This window comes from Polistes dominula, unplaced genomic scaffold (genome assembly GCF_049000335.1).
Source record: "Polistes dominula isolate Pdom_NZ unplaced genomic scaffold, Pdom_raw_medaka contig_24, whole genome shotgun sequence".
NCBI lineage: Eukaryota > Metazoa > Arthropoda > Insecta > Hymenoptera > Vespidae > Polistes > Polistes dominula.
The window spans coordinates 7,144,309-7,166,701 of NW_028301150.1; the positions used below are offsets into that span (position 1 = coordinate 7,144,309).

At 29.1% G+C, this 22,393-nt stretch overlaps 2 protein-coding genes across 9 annotated transcripts in view; one reads left to right on the forward strand and one right to left on the reverse strand.

Moving 5' to 3' along the window:
• LOC107066547 (uncharacterized) lies at positions 1 to 12,492 on the reverse strand. Its single transcript, XM_015321262.2, is given in 13 exon segments — positions 1 to 1,265; positions 1,470 to 1,614; positions 1,804 to 3,242; positions 3,350 to 3,400; positions 3,473 to 7,746; positions 7,748 to 8,053; positions 8,498 to 8,864; positions 8,942 to 9,029; positions 9,110 to 9,254; positions 9,325 to 9,442; positions 10,047 to 10,218; positions 11,774 to 11,858; positions 12,352 to 12,492. Coding segments are annotated over 9 exon segments (5,007 nt in total). The 5' UTR covers positions 12,370 to 12,492; the 3' UTR covers positions 1 to 1,265; positions 1,470 to 1,614; positions 1,804 to 3,242; positions 3,350 to 3,400; positions 3,473 to 4,038.
• Positions 12,476 to 22,393, forward strand: part of LOC107066548 (substance-K receptor) — a 27,218-nt gene continuing 17,300 nt past the window's right edge. For 2 of the 8 annotated variants that reach the window (XM_015321264.2, XM_089177845.1), the window contains exons 1-2: positions 13,380 to 15,942; positions 18,188 to 18,625. The gene's annotated coding sequence lies outside the window, so the exon portion shown is untranslated. Of the gene's footprint in view, positions 12,608 to 13,379; positions 15,943 to 18,187; positions 18,626 to 22,393 lie in introns of those variants that run through there. The other 6 variants (XM_089177843.1, XM_089177848.1, XM_015321265.2 and 3 more) reach the window with 5 other exon arrangements.

A 22,393-nucleotide genomic window follows, 5' to 3' on the forward strand; every position in this document is an offset into this window, starting at 1 on the left:
TAAATAAATAACTAAAAAAACAATTTAAAAAAAGAAGATTATGATATGTGAATACAATATGCCATTTTTGTATAACAAGTGAGTTATTTAGCAATGTAAGTAGAAGTTATTGCTAACTTATGTGTGAAATGTTCTAGCATGTTGTTCGTATAATTAAAAATCACAGATTTGAGATCAGATATTGGGAAGATATGGCACTATAGTATTGTATTCAAGAAATTTATGTAAATTTAGTTAACCGATAATGATAACTTAAATTCATAAATAATATTTAACAGTTGATAATTATATTGAAATTAAATAAATGAAGGAAAAAAGGTGAATATTGGTATATATTTGTCATTTCTAATCGCGAACTATTTATTCCGTTATATTTGAAAGTTATAACTGCATTAAGATAATCATTTTTCATATTAACATAGATCACCTTTCAAATTGGAATGATAAGTTAAGTTAAAATATGTGTCAATATATTTCATAATATTATTTATGAATTGTGGAACTATGAATTAATTTTTATTTTTACTTTTCAATTTATTAACTATTGCAAGTTTCATTTCTACGAATTTCTTTGATTATTTTATTTAAATGATAACGATTAAACAAATATTTATGTACACTTGTTAGCACATTGATTGCCAAACGAATGTTATACGCTTTAATAAACTTTTAAACCAATGAAGATTAATAAACTGATCGATAATATTTGAAATAATAATTTACACGTACATTTACTATAAATAATAAAATACAAATTCTGTTCATCTGATTTGTAAATATGTTAAAATTTATTAATTTTAGTTTATAATAATCATAATAATTTAAGAAGAAATAGGCAATCAATGTATTAAATGGTCGACAGAAGTTACATGTTTTTTTTCTGCATATACTAATAAAGTAAAAATAAAAATGAAAAGAAGAAAAAAAAGAAATTAGATACGATAATGCAATATATTGTCGATTGAAAAGTACCTTCTATTATTTAAAATTAAAGCTGATATTCGTTAAATATAAAATAAATTAATTGACTAGTTATACTATACTTCGATACCTGTGCATGATAATTCATAATTGCTTTATTCCAACATTTCTTTATGTGGAATCTCCTATATATATATAAAACAAATGGACAGATTAAAATTTTGGAGGACACAAAATATTTCCATCTTTTTTGTCATGTCATTTTTTTGGTTCATTTGGCAATTTTCTTGACATCACACAGTTATAAAAGTTGATATTCTTGAAGTTTCTATCAAATAATAGATCTGAAAAGAAAAAAAATTTTTTATAAAGGTACAAATCTTTAAATGAGTCACATTAACACTTTCGCTATCGGTATCTGGGATCTGTAACACTTGAATACACTTTCTAGTGGCTAAATTCAAAATTAGAGTAGATAGGTCGAATTTGCTACACCAAGCCCCTGCCGAAGATCCCAATAGCTTAGAACTTATTTTTCGTATTATTACCTTTGTAAACTTTGTCTCGTGACTTCGATGCATTCTCGACAGAGTTTTGGTACTGTATGACTTGAGTATAACACTGCTGATCATATAACAATCATTAACTTAATTTTAATATATACCCCAATCTACTTTCTTCTTTTGCTATAATCTAAAAAAAGATATATTCATTAATTAATTAAATTAATAAAATTCGTTAGATAGAAAACCATATTGTTACAACAATGTGGTAATAAAGTATATTTTTAAAAGTAAAATTTAAAACAAAAAGAAATTATATATGTATAATTTTCTATCTTTTTTGATTTATACATAATTATATTCGAAAACACTGTCTTACCTCGTAATTAAAATAATACGATGCGTATGTAAAGTAGAACAATTTGGCATTTTTGTATGTACATAATTACATTTTTAGATATATATATATATATATTTGAAACTTTTTAATAAGTTAATATAAAACAGTGACAAAAAACAATATAAATTTAAAGGAATATATATATATATATATATATTGATTGGAATGATATTTAAAAAAAACTTAAAATAAATTATTATAATACAACATTGTATTACTCGAACACAATTTTGACTTCAATTAATTAATTAATTAATTAATTAATATTAATTAATTGTAAACATAAATTTAGAAGTAACAGTCTTAAAATTTTCTACACACACGTACACACATTGCTATAATAAGTAATTAAATATTGTGATAACTAAAAAAAAAAGACTTTTGCTTCCTAAAAATTTTTCCACGATAATACTTCTTCAGTAGAATTTTCATGAACTTCAGTGATGTTCTTCATAGTCTATCTTCCATTTATATGCTGTTATCATTTATAATATCTTCCAACGATGAGAATTCATATTTACACACATTCACAATTTATGACACTTAAGTCATATCTTCATCTCGTTACTTATTATTTTTGCAGCATGTACAATAATGACTTTTGTAATCAAACAGTAGTGATCATTGACAGTTTTTCCTGCGTGTACGTTTCAGTAAATTCGATAAGTCCAGTAGACCTTTTACCGTTAAGTTCAGCGCAAGCACGTCCGCCATGTTGAAAAGGTGGCAATATGAAAGTTTCGGGCACTTTTTATAAGCATGGCTGGACAACAAATATCGTTGCCCTTATTACCAGTGCAATTAAACGAAAAATTAATTAATGATGCATCTTTAGTGCATTCCACAGTAGAAGCCCACAATTGTGTTCAATTACGACGATGGTTGAAGTGCTATGGTCGTCAAGTTGGAAATAGAGCTCAACTAATTGAGAGATTAGGATAATAATTATATTAATACGAAGTTGATCTATATTATTAATTAAAGAATTATAAATGTAATTATAAATAATACAGTTTACGGTGTATATTAATTTTTAAATATTATGTATTTTTTAATATTATTTTTGATAGACTCTTCAAATTTATCCTTTTCTGAACTTTGACGTAGATTAACTTGAGTCCTTTTACTAGTAAATTTTTTAATATCAGTTTGAACGCCTTGGTTGCATGTGATATTTGACAATGTAGGAATTTCTGCTGATGTTAAAATCTAACAAAGTTTTCACCAACATCAGTAGATCTTGAAAATTCAAAATTTTTATTTGGCAAGTTTAATTCTGGTGTAGGAGTGAAATTTTGATTCAATGAAAATGCTGTTGTTTGATCATTTTGTCTTTCATCAATAAGCACATTATGGAAAGTTGTACAATCTATGCTTTTTGCAAGATGGTTTGAATTTTCAATGCCTTAATTCCTTTCCTAAAACATTATAATATTTTAATTTTAAGTTTGGAGCAAACATGATTTTTTTTTTTGACAATTCTATAATTTATCTTAAAAGAAATTATTTTAAATAATTCACTTACGTCATTAATTTGTTTATATTTCTCGGCCAAAGAAGTCCTTATCACTCTTACCTGCGAAAAAAATTGATTACTTGAGGTTATAGAATGAGCTGTCACATTAACAATTAAATAGATTTAAATTACCTTGTTACTTAGTTTTTTATTTACACAACTGACGGGATCAGGATATTCTGTTGTTGGACCGCTTTCTCCTTCAAAATGAAGTGAACAAATGTATGTGTCTTTATTTACATGATCAAGGACTTCGAATCGACCATCACCTCGTCCACATATTTTAATCCACAAATCATATTTAGCACATTCTGGACAAATTTTTATATGTTTCTGTTTTGTTGATTTGATAAGTTTTCGACGATATTCGAAACAAGGCTTCGGAAAATAAATAAAATAATATAAATTCTCCAAGAACGATTTACTACGAGTATCACTGCGACATAATCCATAATAACGTTTTTTCGTTTCTTTTCTTGCTGTTAACATCATGTACATTGATTTCTTGCTTCACAGCATTATTTAAATATTTAATAATTGAATATTTATTGATTATTAATAATTAATTATTAATTAAAATTTTTTTTATTTACTTAAATTGAAAACATTGTATACACTGCTTATACGCGTATGAAGTGCCCGAAAAACATGGCGAAATTTGAGGCATGCGCACAAAAAATGTTTAACTATTAAAAGGGCTATTCTGGATCATTATCGGTGTAAGAATATTCTACCTTAGGTACTTTTCTTTTTGAACTTCTTGAATCATTATCGGTGTAAGAATAATTTACCTTAGGTACATTTCTTTTTGAACTTCTTGAATCATTATCGGTGTAAGAATAATTTACCTTAGGTACATTTCTTCTTGAACTTCTTCTTCTCATTTTAATTGGTGATTGCATTTCTTTTGCTTTTTTACGACGTACATCTGTCGCCATAGTTTCTGATGTAAATCGTTTCATCGCTGTTATCTCGGATGCAGCAATTTCTTTACGCTGTGCAGGTGTTTTAAATGTTCTTTGATGGCAAGACTCTTGACATACTGTTATGTTAGATTCGTGTGTTGTGGTATCGTGAATGTCCTTACAGTAATCTCGTCTTACTAAATTAGTAGTAAAATGATAATTACCATGTATATCATCTTTTCTGTTAGGAGATAATGGTAATACTGGTTTTACAATTTGATTCTGATGTTTCTGTATGGTATCAAGTGGTTCTAAGGCTGCTATAGACATCATAGGTATACCAGGATAATTATCTAATTTTTCTGTTTTTATTTGTTTTTCTTTGTAATGCATTGACATCATGGTCTTTAATCTTTTCTTAAGAGGTAATTTTTTATAGAAATTAGTATTACTTAATTTTGACGTGTCGCATTTCATATCAATTGTTTCTAATGTATTATCTTGTAAAAGATCTTTTTCGACTTTACATACAATGTTATCATCATACAATTTTCCTATAACAGTTTCATTTTTCGTCCTGTCATGTTCCTGGACGGTGGATGCTTGTACTGACGAATGCGTAGGCAAAAAACATGTGTTACTTTCAATGCACGATACGTGAGAATCTGTACCACTGTGTATACATTGTCGACAATGCGTAACTATATCATACGTATAATTCAAGCAAGAACAATGGGATCTTCCATAAGTGTTGTTTGAATTTACATGAGAGTGCAAAGATGCAGTGGTATTTATTTGCAAACTACAAGAGGCAGACTTACAGTGTTTGCGATATGGCACACATAAATCTGTAGCAGCTGAACAATTGCTACATATTGACTGTGGTAATGTGGTAGGATGAGATGCAGAAATATGTAATGAATGTTGAGATTCAATTGCTTCGTGCGAATGTGAGTGCATTCCTGCATATCCTTGCACAGTATAATTAGTTGGAATTCGATTGGGAGGAAGCGTAGTAAATTCTTGTTTAATATTTTGTCTACAAGCAGAGACAGAGACAGATTTTGATGAAGATTTATGTTTATTATCGTTGCTTTCGTTAATTGTTGTTACGTTTGCAACATCGATATCTTGTAAAGTTGCTTGAAGATTAGATATTCTATTTGTTCTAAGCGAAGTTTTCTTCATGTATAATTCTTCTTTTTCCAGGTTTAACGTAGCGTTGTCTTCATTAGGTTCTATTTTAATATTTTTTTTTTCATCAACAGAATGTTTTTCCTGTATGAAATTATGATCCAAAGCATTAGAAATTTCATAGGACGAACCATTTTCTGAAAGTGGTGAAACACAAAATTTTTCCGTTATTTTATTCATATCATTGTCATTATGATTTTTTGCATTTTCAACAGCTTTGTTGATAATGTACAAATTACTATTAGGTGATTTTTGCAGCAATACAACCGTTTCTCCATTGTGTATAACATTAGTATTTTCTTTAGTTGATTGTGCATTGTTCTCAAGCGGAACCATAACATTTGATATTGTATCCGATGTTTCATAATTCATAGAACCTTGGAAAATACGAGGAACGTTATTAATAGAAGATGTATTTTCAGTGTTTGTCACATTTCCATTGCTAGCAGAAATCAAATTAACACAAAGTTCAACTTTTTTCGAATAAACACCATCCTCTGGATAAACTCCAATGATCCGTTTAATTAATTCAGATGTAGGATTTTCATAAAGTTGTGATATAGTATTAGATGAATCATTGGTATCTGTTTCGTCGTTAATTACTTGATTGGATAATGTATTTTTTAAAACTGTATAATCTTTAACTTTTATTTGATCACATTGTATCTCGGATTTATCTTTTAAGTGTGGCACATGTTGCGATACACTAGCTAATAAGGAGAGACCGTCAATATTTTCTTCAGTATTTAACTCAGTACAATGCAGAATATATTCCTTATCAGATATTTTAGAATCGTTGTTTATTTCTTCAATTTCATAAATGCCCTTATTTTTACTCTTGATTAGATTACTGTCATGAGAATGTTTTAATAGTTGTACATCTTTCTGAAAAATAGTCGGTGATACTGTATAACTAGGCGACTTACTCCTATCTAGATTTTCTATAACTTTTTGGGCAGAATCTTTATCATTGTATATTTGTTTGTCATATTCTACAGATTGATTTACATATTGATTATTTACAATGTCTTCTTTGCACGTACGTTTAATTTCATTATCATTAATTACTGTATACTTAGCAATATTAATTACATTTTCTTTCATATCATAGATGTTTTTCGCAGGATCAATCATCTTATCAACATCTATATAGTCATCAACTTCGATACAATTATCAATTTCAACTTCAGCTTGTAAATCTGAATCGTCACCGTTCATCACGCTGAAACTTACTGTACTATTTAAATATCCTGGACAAAAAACTTCAGAATGATTTTGTGATTCGCAAAATATTTGCTGTTGATCTAAGATTTCATTATTTATTAGAATATCTTTTTTATCGTATGCATTATTAATAGGTAGTTTTAAAATTGTACATCTCTCAGATTCTATATTTTTATTCGTATTACTATTTTCTAATTCAATAGCGCTTGTATTTCGGCTTTCGCTATTTTTTTCAAAATAAGAGTTCGTAGACAGATCTTGTTCTTCTTTTACACAAGCAGATTTTACATTTTCATTAACCAACGTATTATGATCACCGTGCTCATCTTGATTATTTTTAAAATAGACAACTACGTTCTCAGATGCGCTATTTTTTTCTACAGTCTTACTAAGATTTAGGCTATCTATCTCGTCTTTGGAGTTACATTGAGAATCTATTGAGATACTTTCTATAATTGAAGGTTGTGGTTTTAAATCACAGATTTTCTTTTTACCATCGCTTTTTTCACATATTTCATTCTCTATAGAAATTTCTTTTTCTATCAGTCGTTTAATCACAGCCGGTTTAAGTCTATTGTTTACAATGTTATCTTTCTTTAATACCAAAACATCATTATCATTATATTTCCGAGTATTTGTAGGATCATCTACAATTTCAACAGGTGCATCCAATGAAAGTTCATTGTTATCAGAAGATGATTTTGTTGTTGTTGTTGTATCAACATTGACATTATTTATATTTGTTGTATAAATCATCGACGATGATAATTTATCACTAGTTAATGACTTTGGAAGTGATGAAACAATAAGATTAGGATTATCCGAATCCGTGTTACCACTGTTTTTAACATCACACATGAAAGTATCTACTGCATCATCTTTGGAAGTTATTTTAGAAGTCTTTAATGTTGTATTTTGCAATTGGTAATCACTTTCCGTTTCACACTTCGATGAATTAGTATTATCCAATTTCTTCTGTATTCTACTTTTAATCTTCATAGATGTTTTCATTGATTTCAAACCTATTTGTTTTTTTGCTTCTTCCAACCACGCAGGTTTCTTCGATCTTCTCTTGTTTATCAGGCATTTTTTCAAGCTCTACATCACCCGTTAAATCAATAAGTATAACTTTTCGAGATTTTTTTGACTTTTTTTGAGAAAAAGATTTAATTTTCGTAAATAATTTGGGAACATTAATATTAGTAGAAACATTATCTGAAATATTATCTGAAATTTTACAAAAATTTTTCAAACGAGTCTCGTTTGCCGTAGTTACAGATTTATCAGAATGATGCGAAGAAATAAAGTTATTACACGTACTGTTATCAGATAAATTAGAATTGACGTTATTATCAAAATTATCTACGTTTTTAGAAGTCAGATTAACGTCCTGACAAGGAAAAAGCCATCATTATTATTACGCAATATGATTTATTTAGAAAAAAAATAAATTAAAAAAAAAAACAAAAAAGAAAAGGCTTTTTAAACGCAATAAATTATGTTATGTGTCATAAGTATGTTTTCACATAAACATATAATTATTGTATATGCAATGTAGTATTGTTTTATATATATTGTAATACAAGAGGTGTCCCAAATTTTATCCGTAATATTTAACTAACATATTCTATCAATAGAATTAAGAAAAATATGTTATATAAACAGAGTCTCTTCAATTTTCAATTAGAAAATTATATAATAGTACAATTTTACGGAAAAACTGGGACGTATGTAACGATAAATAAAAAATAATTACTAATCCTATATTGTTAATATCTAATTATAAAATTAAATTTGTATAACACTTAAATAATATATTATAAATTTTGATTACCTTTTCTATATCACATATACTGGATGAACTCGTAGTGTCTCTTACATCCTCTCTGTATTCTGTATATACACTTTTATTACTTTCTTTAGAAAATTGTACAAAGACTTCGCAAGTCCTTCTTGTGTCAAATTTATCGTGTAAAAGTAATTTAGCGGGGTTTGGTTGAGACTTTGGCACTTTTGGTAATACATCATCCAATAAATGTGGAAATGTAGGTGGGGGCCCAAGAGAAGTAACCGCAATTGAAGTGATTTCATTTTTTATTGGCGTGTTACTATTTATTTTCCTCCATAGGCGATACACAAGTAAGTAACGCACGTACATGATGTTTGATTCTGGATGAAAGGGAATATTTTTGATAATCTTCCTGCAAACATATACAACTTCAATTAGAATATAAACAATTAATTTATATAAGAAAAAATATCCGTTAAGAGTTCTTACTTTATTACTGGATTTAAAATGCCATGGTAACAACGATACATAAATTGCACCTTCAACAGAGTATCCAGCAAATGTTCTGTGGAATGTTCTACAACAAAGGTATCCAATCAATAATTTACAATGTGATAATTTTATGAATTAAAGATAATTAATTTTAAATACACATACCCAGATAAACGTATAGACATGAAATAAGCCTAGCACAAATTTTACCCTGGTCTTCCTTAGTCCTTTTTGATGCTTTTAATTCTATGTTTATATATATCGCCAGTAAGTCTGACATATAATTAAGATAAATACATCTATCGTGATTCTGTAAGATAAATAAATTGATTTAAAAATTAATTTGATAATTTTTAATCACTATTTTTAAATGATCTTACCTCTGAAAGCATACGGTAGATATTTAAGAATACAGTTAAGGTATCACTAATTGATTCTTTCAAGCATGCTGCCCTTGAAGGTCTTGAGTAACACTCTCTTGCACTGACGCTTATATTTCTGTAATGAAAAAATAAAATTTACTTTATTATTCAATCTTTCATAGATCAGATAAAAAATGTTTACAAATTATAATCAATATTCTCATGCAAAATTATGCGCATTTCATTTGTGAATATATGGGTTTGAATAATTATAATTATCATTTCAAAATATAGAATCTTAATTGAGTAGTATACAAAACCTACTTTTAACTATATAAACATTTACTTTAATAAAGTAAATAACCAATTGTTACAATTGTTTACAAATTACAATAAATATTCTCGTGTAATTATGCAAATTTCATATGAATATGTATGGATTTGCATAATTATAATTATCATTCAAAAATATGGAATCATAATTGAATATTATGCAAAATTTACTTTTACTATACGCACACATGCACATGCGCACGCAACGTACACGCACGTATTGTATAATCACATAATGAATTAGTATTATTTTTAAAAAACCAGTTCTCGGATAATTGATACTGGTAATCGGTAACAAAATTATAAAATGTAGTACATATATTTAAACAACAACAACAACAAATAATAATAATAATAATAATAATAATAATAATAATAATAATAATAATAATTTTTATGTACATTACCTTGTATAATATTGCATAAGTTCGGTTAGCTTATGCATACTGAAGTCTCGATATATTACTTTGAATTTTTGCTGAAACTCGCAAACCCATGGAAATAAATCTGCTGTTAAAGATTTTATATCTTTTTCCATATTGCTTTCTGCTCTATCGTTAATGGTAGAATTTGTTTGAGCTGCGATATTTGTAACAACGTAAAACATTAAAGAACAAAATAAAAAATATATATATATATATATATATATACATAATATATTGGGTCTACAAGTAAGCTTCCAGCGTTTTTCATAAAATTTGAGGGTTTATTCTGAAAAAATGGTTACATATTTTTCATTCGAAATATTGTCCATCGGAAGATACAATTTTTTCCCATCTTTCTGACAATTTGTGAATTCCGGACCAAAAAAAGTATGAATGTATTGAGCCAATTTTTGATTCCCTCTACTGAAGTAAAGCGCATTCCGGTAAGAGCGTTCTGCATCGACCGAAACAAGTGGTAGTCGGATGGCGCCAAATCTGGACTATAAGGCGAGTGAGGCAGAATTTCCCATCCACTATTATCCAAGTAGTTTTTGACCGAAGCAGCAACATGTGCAGCAAGCTCTTTTTGAATTTGACACGGATCCTCATCCAGCAAAGCCTCCAATTCCTTGTATTAAACATTTTTCGGCTTTCCGGAGTGCTCCTTGTCTTCAACGTCAAAATCACTATTTTTGTACCGTTTGAACCACTCACGACACGTCGATTCACCAATACATTCCGCCCCGTAAGTTTCCAGAAGCAAACGATAGGTCTCAGCTGCACTTTTCTTCATATTAAAGAATAAAAGCAGCGCTTCCCGCAAATGACGCTTATTTGGCACATAACTTGCCATGTTTTTGCTTCATAAAATATACGACGCCGATAGAAATGTGCAAATATGATGATGCAATGTGTTAACAGATACACAAGCTTCGAAAATGACACATGAGATGTGACATTTCTGCCCAAAATTTACTCGTGACACCATCTATTAAAAAACGCTGGAAACTTACTTGTAGACCCAATAAATTACTGATAAATCGATATTATTTTTTATCGATTATAATGTATAAGAAATAATATTTGATTGAGAACGTTTACGATCTTAAGGAAAATAAAATATTTCAATAGGTAAAAATTTATACGTTTGTCATTGATAAAAATGAAAAAAACAAAAAAGAAAAATAAACGACATAATACTTATTACAAAATAATAAGAAAAAAAAAATAAAATAAAAAATAGATAGAAATAGTTTAAACATTGATATAGCAAAATAAATCGCTAATAATAAATGCATATTAAAACAAGTGATCATTATTTAAATCAACATAATTTTCTGTGACAAAAGTTTATCCAAAATCGACGCATGCTTCTTCTAGAATTCAACGAAGAAAATCTATTCTCGTGTCGATTGGTAATGATAAAAATCAAAAATTAAACCCGGATTGAAATGTAGATTAAAAAAGAAAAAAAGAAAAAAAAGTATTTCAAAAAAAGAACAAAATAGAAAAATTATAATTTGTATCGATCTCATTTCAATGATGATGATAGTTTAATTATTACGTTATCGAAATTATGCGTAAACAATATATTTTTGGACGATAAAAAAAAATATACAAATAAAATATGTGGTGTTAGAAAAAATCCGGAAGGGAGAAATGACACGCTTAAATGAAAGAAATGCATATAAGTGAAACAACGGAGTTACCTTTTTGTGAGGTATCCAACGCAGTATTTTTGGTCGTGCTTAGGGTGGTCTCCATCATATCGGCCTTGTTGTTATGAAATAGCTCCTTTTAAAATAAAAGAGTTATATTATATTACGAAAATTCGTATTTAACAATGGCACACCTCATGTTAAAGGAGAAATATTGTTTGATAGATAGATGAAGAGAAAGAGAGAAGTAATTGGGGAGTTAATGCGTCGGCATCTTCTCACGAACTGCACTCTCAGCAACGACCATATTGATACTGCTGTTTGCTGTTACGTCCGTAAGAGGCGCGTCCGTCACATACATGCTTTCTCTCATTTACTCTTATTCCTTTTATCTAACTATATATGATATATGTATTATCTTATACGTATTTGTCTATACATATATATACATAAATCCATATAATATATACAATTACGTTTACTTGTATATAACTATAGTATCGTTCCTATCACGTGTTCTCTCTTTATAGAAGTGTGTGCGTGCGTGTAAGCGCACATGGTGTGTGTGTGTGTGTGAATTATATACATTCGAAGCGACGCCTCTTGTAGTAGGTTTTATTAATTTTTACCTTGTTTTTTGTTATCATTTATTTGCGTTCGTTTATTTATTTATTTCCCGTTAACCGGTTTATTCTGACATAATAATACAAATAAAAGTGCAATGTTAAAATATTTTAACAAACGAACACGGATTCTTACGCGATGTAAATCACGTTACGAACACAAGGTACTATGAGAGGAGAAAAAAAAGAACTTATGGAGACAAAATTCTCTCTGTTGTGTAACGATATGACTCAGCGCTTTCAGAAACGTTCATCGACGGTGGTAAGTAAATCAGCCAATAGACACACAGCTGGGCGTTATGACCAACCAATCGCGATGACGTTACATAGTCGGTCATCTTACAGGGGATCCAATCGGATGCGAGCAATTAAGAAAATTTAACACGCTACGTACATTTACACATGTACAATCTCCATTTATACTTTTTTCGTAATTTTTTTCTCTTCCATTTTTCGTTTACCTGTTCTTTTATAAAGGTACGACCAAATACATTTTAATGCTAACTAACAATTATTAAGTATATAATTAAAAAGAAAGGAATGCAAAGGACCGAGTACACGGTTGCGCGCTTGTTTCTTCTTCGTTTCTACATACAGTTTGCTTTGTTAAACACTGTTTTTCTTTTTAATAAATATATATCACATAGAAATATAATTATGGTTGAAAGAACTCTTTATGCAGTTTTACTTGCGTTGAACGCTACGAAATATTTACGGATGGGATATTTTTAAGGATAGACATAAAAAGTTACAACTATATTTGAATTATTTTAAAATATGTAGCTTTACTTTTTTCGTACAGAAGAAATTTGTTTTAAATACTTTGTAATATTTGTCTAATTTTTAAACAATATTCTGTTTGATTTTATAACATTTTGTGAAAAAATCATTAACAATAAATGCATTTGATATTAGAGTATAAAATATGAATATTGATTCGAAGTCAATAACAAAAGTTCAAATAATAATAATAATTATTATTATTCGTCAAAAATAGGCAGAAATCTCGAGAGAAAAAATCTTTTTAAACTATATATACTCAAAATGTTATTTCTTACGTTTTTTTCCTATATATGCAGTTTTCAATATAAAAAATGTAAACCCATGTCTTTTTATTTAATTCTTTTTTCCAATTTTCTTACTTTTTATTAATTAGTCAATCTTTTTTGAGTAAAAATAAAATAAAACTTATTGCTATTTTAAAACTGAGTTCATAAAGATTGTAACAGTTTATCAACTTGTGTATTTTGTAAGATAGACCTTTGATTTTTACGGAACGACGATCTTTAATTGTCTTTTCTTCAATAATACCCCAAATCCAGTTCTTTGTCTCAAGGGATTAAGTCGAACGAGGTATCGTTATATGTATAATGTATATATATATATTTGTGTGTGTTATCGACACGAAGCTTCTCTTCTACCTTCAAATATGTAGTCACAAAGGATTAAGTTTGTTTTAGGATATCCTGAAAACTTACGTTTACTTTACTCTTTAGCTTGTTAACCGTATTTTCGAGAAACGAGACGAAAATGCATACAGTGCCTAAAATGTATACTCCAAAATTACGTTCGTACATATTTATTAAATGAACCTTTCCTACGATAAATTTAACGATACATACACGTCTATTAAATCTTTAAAAATTGTAATTTTTATTTATTTTTTTATTTATTATCATCATAAAATGTAGACATGCTTCATGTATTTTTTTACAAGTCAATAAGTATTTGAAACTCTCAAGCATGTATTTGTATTTTTACTTAAAATAATAAAGCGAGTAAATTGATGTTTTATAAATATCCGTGTGTTATTTATTGTTAATATAATGAAAAATAAATATAACGATAGTCGATTAGGTGAATGCTTTCAAAGAAACTAGAAATCAAATAATCCAAAATCTTATTTGTATTACCAATCGTAACTATATAACGTAGCAAGAGTAACTGAGAATAATAATAGCGGAGTTTAGAAATCTGCGATGAAGATATATAATATACCATTATTTCCATCAAGTGTGTGTTCTATTTTTGCATTCAAACGAAAACAGATTTTTCTCGTTCGATGCTCGTTTATATAGGAATGCGTTTTACTCACGTATTCCAACGTGAAAAGTAATAATAACATCTTTAAAAATTATTAACAATTATTAGTATCGCTTAAAAGTGGGGGAGGGGAGGTGAGGGCTACTGATAATAACGTCTATAACGAAAATATGAATAAAAAAAAAAGGTTGTTTCAATTAATAAATGTCGTTTAAAAATATAATAAGAATCGTGTTTTTATATGTTTACATATATTTTACTAATCAAAAGTTCGTGCATTTATTGTTGTGAAACTTAACTTTGAAACTGCATAATAATGGATTGTTTTTTTTCTTGCAAAAATGTATTTTGGAAATATCAATTTAAAAAAAAAAGAATCCCGTACGAACTTACTGATTAACTCCATTGAAGTAATAAAAAAAAAGAGGGTAGAAAAAATAAGCCTACATAAGAGAATTGGGAATATAGACGAGAGTTGTCGTTAAAGCGCGGGATTTAAAAGAAAAGAAATAAGAAGAATAAAAAGAATAAAGAAAAGGAAGAAGAAGAAGAAGAAGAAGAAGAAGAAGAAGAAGAAGAAGAAGAAGAAGAAGAAGAAGAAGAAGAAGAAGAAGAAGAAGAAGAAGAAGAAGAAGAAGAAGAAGAAGAAGAAGAAGAAGAAGAAGAAGAAGAAGAAGTAGTGTGATAGTGGAAAATGAAAAGCAAGTTTTGAAGAGCGCTTGCGCCCATCCACTAATGGAAAGGTCGGTCGGTTGGTTCTCTCGGTCGTTGTCGGTGATCCTTCGTCGCCCCCACCTACCCCCGTAACCGCCCCCGCTGGCACCGTTCGGGTTTTTAGCCGGTGTTCAGGCGGTGTCGCCCACTTCGAGCTCAGTGAGCCGGTGTATGAGCGCCGCGACGCCTACAGCAGACCAGGTTTTATTCGTCGTCGACGTCGTCAACGTTCTCGTCGTCGTCGTCGTCGTCGTTGTCGCCGTTGTCATTGTCGCCGTTGTCTTTATCGTCGACGGCGTCGTCGGCGTCGTCGTCATTCTCCTCCTCTTCGTCGTCGTTGTTCCCATCATCATCATCATCACATCATCATCATCATCATCATCATCATTGTCGTTGTCTTTATCATCGTTGTCGTTCTCCTCGTTCTTGCTTCATTTTCGTTGTCATATATTTCCATAACGCGTCAAATACTATCGTGCAATACTTATCCTTTTCTTTTCTCATCTTTTCATCGTTGGACAAGGAACGCGACTTGTCATCATCATCATCATCATCATCATCATCATCATCATCATCATCATGGTTCTCTATCACGTTAACAATTTCTATTACTTTATCTTAAAGTTTTGATTGTTATCCTAAATCCCGTTGTCTTTTTCGTTCACGAGACCATCAGCAACCCGTAATTCAACAACATTATCCACCACTTGGCAACTAATCACTCTACGATGATCATCGTTATGTCAAGTTGAATCTTTGCACATCGTGCATCATCATCATAATCATCATCCTCGTCGTCGTCGTCTCCTGCAGATCACAAATACGCGAACATCGAGGCAGGTATAAACAACATGATCATTCTATTGAGTGTTACGCGAGATATCGCGATGGGAATTTTTACTTGATGGGGTGAGCTACAGAGGGAAAATATACACATTTGCGTACGTGCATACGTGCGCCTTAGAGACAGAGAAAGAGAGAGAGAGAAATACAGGGAAAGAGGGGTGAAGGATAGGGAGGGGAAAGGTTGATGGAAAGAGTGGGAGAGAGAACATTACAATCCTTTCTACTTCTCACTCTCTTTCTCTCTTTCTTCAATACTTATATTTCTCTTTCATTTCCCTGTTGTCATCCCTCTACACTACCATCCCTCCCTTCTCTACTTGTTTCTATGTTTTCTCTTTTATTCTTCAATACTTCTATCTATCTCCCTCTACCACCACCCCCTATTAACGCCACTCTTTTCTTCAGCTGATGGATGACGATCAGTTCTCGACATGTGTTGCTTCGTCTCTAAAAGCATCGTATTCTTATGTTTAAAGTTGGAAATTATTTACGATTAAATAGTATTTATATAATACATCTTTTTCCAAAGTATTATAATTAAATGTAGGCGTACTGATTGATCCTTTAAATGTCACCAAAGAAAGAGAGAGAGAGAGGGGGGTTATATTTTAACATAAACTTAAACTTTTTTTTGTTGAAATATTTCTTATATTTCTACATTTACAAAAAATTTAAAAGAAATATTTTTTGAAATAATCGATATATGTTATGTTATTTGATGAAATTAATGATTTAAAAAAAAGAGGATTGAAGAAGGTTGAGATTAACATTGCACTAACGTAGGAAATTTAATTCATCAGCGTGAATATATATTTCTGCTAAGAGCATTAATTTTACTCGGTCGCGTGACTGACTTCTAACTCGTCTTCTTTTTCATTTAATAGAAATGATAAATGAAATGGGTATTAAGAAAGAGGAGGAGGAGGAGGAGGTGGAGGGGGTGAGATAATATAATTTTTTTTTAAGGTATATACAACACAATAGGATTTTTTCTTCGATAACAGGCAGTTATCGTTAAATGTTATCCACTATATTTAAAATTAACGAGAAATAATATTTTATAGTATTAAATTTGTAATTATAATTTAAAATCAATTCGATAGTTTTAACGTTAAAAGAATATAATTAACGAATTCAAGTGGAAAATTAAATAATTTGTATTAAAATCCGTAAATTAATTTAATTATCTATCATCATTTTGGAAGTTATTTTATTATTGTTTTTGTTACTAAATAGTACTCAACTTTGTATTATTATTTCCCTCGTCGCGTCTAATTAACTTGTAATTTTTCATTTTTTTCTCACACGGGTTCGGTCTGTTTTTGGGAAATATTGATCGGCCAGTTAAATTGGGGAGAACGTGCTTGAAGATAAAGAGAATAAGAGTACCTGTTGATTCTGAGATATAATTCATTGACGCGCTAAAGCTTATATCATGATTCATAACATGTCAGTTATATTCCTGATCCCTTTTTTTCCTTTCTATAATCTTTCAAAAGTTACAGAATTGTAAGTTGATGAAATTTACAAACTCCTTAAAAAAAAATTCATTGACCATTTGTTAAAGTACCATAAAGAAAGGGCAAATAAATGTCAACTTTATAAATTACGTGTACAGTTTATTGGAGATAAATTTCTGAACGTAATTTTCATCTCGCAAAACGGGGCTTGTCAATATTTAATAGATAACATAAACTTTTTTTTTTAATACGATCGAATAATTTTCAATATTGATTTTCCAAACTGACAAAATTTTGTTCCTTGCGATTATTGAACGATAATTTCGATGAGATAGAAAATAAAGGAATACAATTTTTGAATAAAATATTTATGTTTTTTCTTTTTTTTTTTTAAGATTTTCCTTTCGATATTCGTTCGATAAAGAAATGATAATACGATTATAAAATGTAATCACACATACACCCACACACACACACTTACCTGCCCACCCACACACACACGCATACACACCAATACCATGTAATATATTATATTCATTTCAAATGCATTGTCATGAATAATTGAATATACATGTGTATGCCAATGTAATCAAAGATAGTTGTTTATAGGTGCATAGAAATTTGTACTCGTGGGAATTCGATGGTTAGATTATCGCATGTAATATATGCATATTTCACATACCAACTAACTTCGATTATTTGTTCAATCGATGAAACAACATATTTGTTCTGACATCTTACGTTTTTGTCCGAATGTGCATTCGAAATTTTTCCCACAGATCAATCATCCAATCAATCGGAGACGTTGGTGTTAAAAAACAATGTGTTATTTTCCTAATGTTTAATGAAGATGACGAAAAAAAGGGGGGGGGGGGGGAAACTAATGAATAAAATGAAGTGCGCGATTTGACCGAACTGTGTTTATCTTGATATTTATTCGAATTGATATGATTAACGCGTATGTTTCTAACGACGTTTATAACGTTTTTAACTTGAACAATGCTCGGCTGGAAGAGAGCATTCTACGATACGTGTCGATATCAAAGATATCCGTTTGATGATGATGATAATGATGATGATGATGATGATGATGATGATGATGATGATGATGATGATGATTTTATGAACCTGCCGCAGATATCTTCATTTTTTTTCTCCATAAACGGACATTTTCAAGTAATTCTTACGGAGTGAAGACGGCTGCTTCGAAATAAACGGTGAGTATTTATTACTCATTTTATTTATTATCGTTAATACATTACGTACCACGATATCGATTTTTTTAAAATCATATACTTATCTATTCAAGCATTTTACATTAAAAAAAAAAAAATAATAAAAGCTGAGAATGATAATATTCTCGCGTAACATCAATAAACAGAAACAGAGCAACTTTGTTTATACTTGGCAACAGGGAACATGAATCAAACGCTATTCAATAATCACCTTGGTGATTAAATCTGTTCACAGTATCCTTTGACTCTTGCTTGTATATCAATCTTCCCGTTTACGTCATAACAAATAATGAAATTCGACGAGTCATGGTTCGTTCGTTTGTTCGTTCAGCTACGCGATATATTCGTCTTGACGTCAAAGAGAATTTGCCGTCATTAAGTCAGCAGCCAATACTCTATACGTAGTGTCTGTTTATATATATATGTTTTATGCTCATCCCATTCGAATTCTCTTGCTTGGCAAAACCGACAGCTTTGTAGACTCACGTGTAAACATTACGTTTAACCCTCCATTCCAATTCCTGAATTTCTAATTAATCTATTCGGTTGTTGCTATTGAAAGTTTGTATCGATACCAAAAGAAATCAATTTTTTCTTTTTTTTCTTATTAAATAAATAAATGCCATTAATGGTTGTTCTAAAAATTCACTATCTATTTTAAGATAAATGTGTATTTATTATATTTGCAAAATTATTTTTTCAAACGATCCAATAATTTGTATTTTATATTTCAACATATAATATATATATATATACATTTATATATACATTTATATCCTTTTTTTATATATTTAAATCCTTTTCGTAAATATTTGACAACTTTCATACACGATTTGATTTTAAATATTCGTTCGGTTGATACAAATAAAATTTATCAAATAATTTATATATATACGTGATATAGGAATTTGTGTTACCGCGAAAAATGTTGGACAAAATCCAAACACGTACGCCATTGACATTCCCATTCTTGCGAATGTTTGTGGTTCTAATATTTTACTTTAAATATATTTATGCCCATATAACGCATAGGTGTATATGTGCATATAGTATATTTTTGTTATACGTTCATGTAAATACATAGAAAAAAAAGGATTTTGCACAATTTTTTATATATCCAATATGTAAAAGTAACGTTATTGTATCCTCCTGGATGTCTTGTCCCGGTTAACCAAAATTATCGACCAACTTGAAAACTTCTCCATGTTTAAAATCTTTTTTTTCGTACATTTCCTGATTTGTAAAGAATGTACCTTACTTTACAATACGTGAATGCATGAATAGATTTTTAAAATTACTACTATACATAAACGCCAACTTACACACGTCATAAGTGTTAAACATTTTGGAATCATTTTTAATTTTTTAGTTTTTTTTTTTAATAAATTGTGCTTATAACCCTTTCGTTTCGGCAGTCCAGTCTGCCGAAGTGTCGTCATCGTACGGAAGCACGCGCAAAAGCACCCGCGGATGCCTGATATATCCGGCGCTCAAAGCGAAAGGGTTAATCTTTCGTATCTTTTTATTTTCTATCAAGTAAGATAATTAACAAGAGTTTAAAAGCATGTAATTAATGTAAGAACGATTTCATGTGATAACATGTGATAAATGTGTTATATCTTTATTACATTTTTTGTTTACTGTATTAATTATTTATTCATACTTTAATCCAATTGTTTGGGGAAAATAGCGTATACGTATAAAAATGACATTAAATAATCCGTAAAAATAAAAAAGATAAAAACTGCACAGCGTATACCAGTATTAAATTTATCTAATTATCGGCATCCTTATAAAGTTAGATCCGATTTACCTATTATTTCTTTTTTTCCAGTTATTTTCTTATTGCTACGAAAAAAGCAATTGTTAATATCATTTGTCTTATTCCTTATTTTAACGATTCTTTATTCGATTTCTCACATAACAATATTTGTATAACGTAAATTAAATTAAATTGGATAACAGATTAATTCAAAACTATTAATTCGTAGAAAACATGCAATAGTTAAAGTAAAATCAGTAACTGTTTCTTCGTATTTTCTTTTCTTTTTATTTTTCTTTTTTTATCTCGAACCAATTCACCATACATAAATAAATAAATTAGTTAAAGTGTTACTACATTTATTAGTAACATTATTATTTTTAAAAATATTATTGCAAAAGCCATATGTTCGTATGTATATATATATAACTAGTAAACATGATTGAGAGAATTTATGAAACACGATCGTTTCAATTAACTAGATATAATCATATAATATATGTATAAAAAATTAATTCAGAAAAAAATGGAGTATTAAAAGAAGTTATGCTATACGTTCTACCGATCATCTGTGTGCGTGTGTGCATGTGTAAATAGATAAGAGATTAAATTATCTACCTTGCTGCTATGCGTTATTGAAACTAAGGACCGTAAAAAAAGGGAGAAAAAACTCTCTTGAAGATAAATAAAATATAATGTGACTTCGACTTCATAAATTACATTTTTTTCTTAATTTATTACGAATACGATTACGGAAAAAAGAATATCATTCCATTTCATATATTATATATGATTATAATAAATAATATATATATTGCTTTAAATAAATGTTATAAAATATTATATATATTATTTTGTTATATATTTTATTTAAATTTGTAATATTTATGAATTTATTAAATAATATTAAATAATTTATAACATTTATTTAATAATATTGATATATATATGCAATACATGATATTTTCTGAATAAATATCGTCGCGTAACATAGAGAAAAAGTGTGTAGACGAACAAAAAGGTGACCTTTGAGGTTCATCTCTGTGTAAATCGACGTTCACCTGCGACCCCCTGATGTGATAACTTCCGTCGCGACGTTTTTAACGTATTCAAACGTGGTCAGACTTTCTTTTCAAATGTTTTACCTACTCACAGTCAGACAAAATCCTATATGGACTCTTTTATTCAATTCACATATAGTCGAAGACGTGTAATTAGCAAATCGTTGGTTTCACGTTTATATATATATTGTCATATCCTGAGGATAAAATTATATTCCATTCGAAAAAAATTACTATAATAATTATTAGAAGTGTAGGATAGATCAGAAAAATGCTTTAACGTATTATTTAAAACACAATACAAATGATGTTCTAATTGTAAAATTGCAATTACGTGTTACGTGACGTCAAGTAAATAACAGAAAACATTTTGTTCAATTATTCTCAACATTGTTCTACTTACCCGAACTGTAAAAAGATTTCTTTCTTCTTTTTTTTTCTACACACAATGTACGTGAACCTGTGATTAATGTATTTAATTTCAATTACGGAGACAAAATAGATTGATTGATAATATGAGTCAATATAGTTATACGGTTAAGAAAAATTTAATTCTGTCTTGTGTGTTGTCAAAAAGAGTATGAGAAGAAATAGAAGTAGAAAGAAGAGGAAGAAGAAAGGAAGATACTTTTCTCATGAAGCTTTTTGAATGAGAGCCAAACGCACAATCTTATTCTTATACTTTTGCGACACAAAAAAAGTAACGCTTTTTCTGGTCGAAATGGCCATGTTACTTTTCCAAACTTTGACATCGATCGATGGATATAATATAACTAAACTTTGTCTCTATTGTTTCTTTATCATTTTTATTTCTATATACGTTTTTATTCAATATCCTTACGTAACAGACAAATAATACTAATAATAATAATAATAATAATAATAATAATAATAATAATAATAATAATATATTTACTTCAGTGGAGA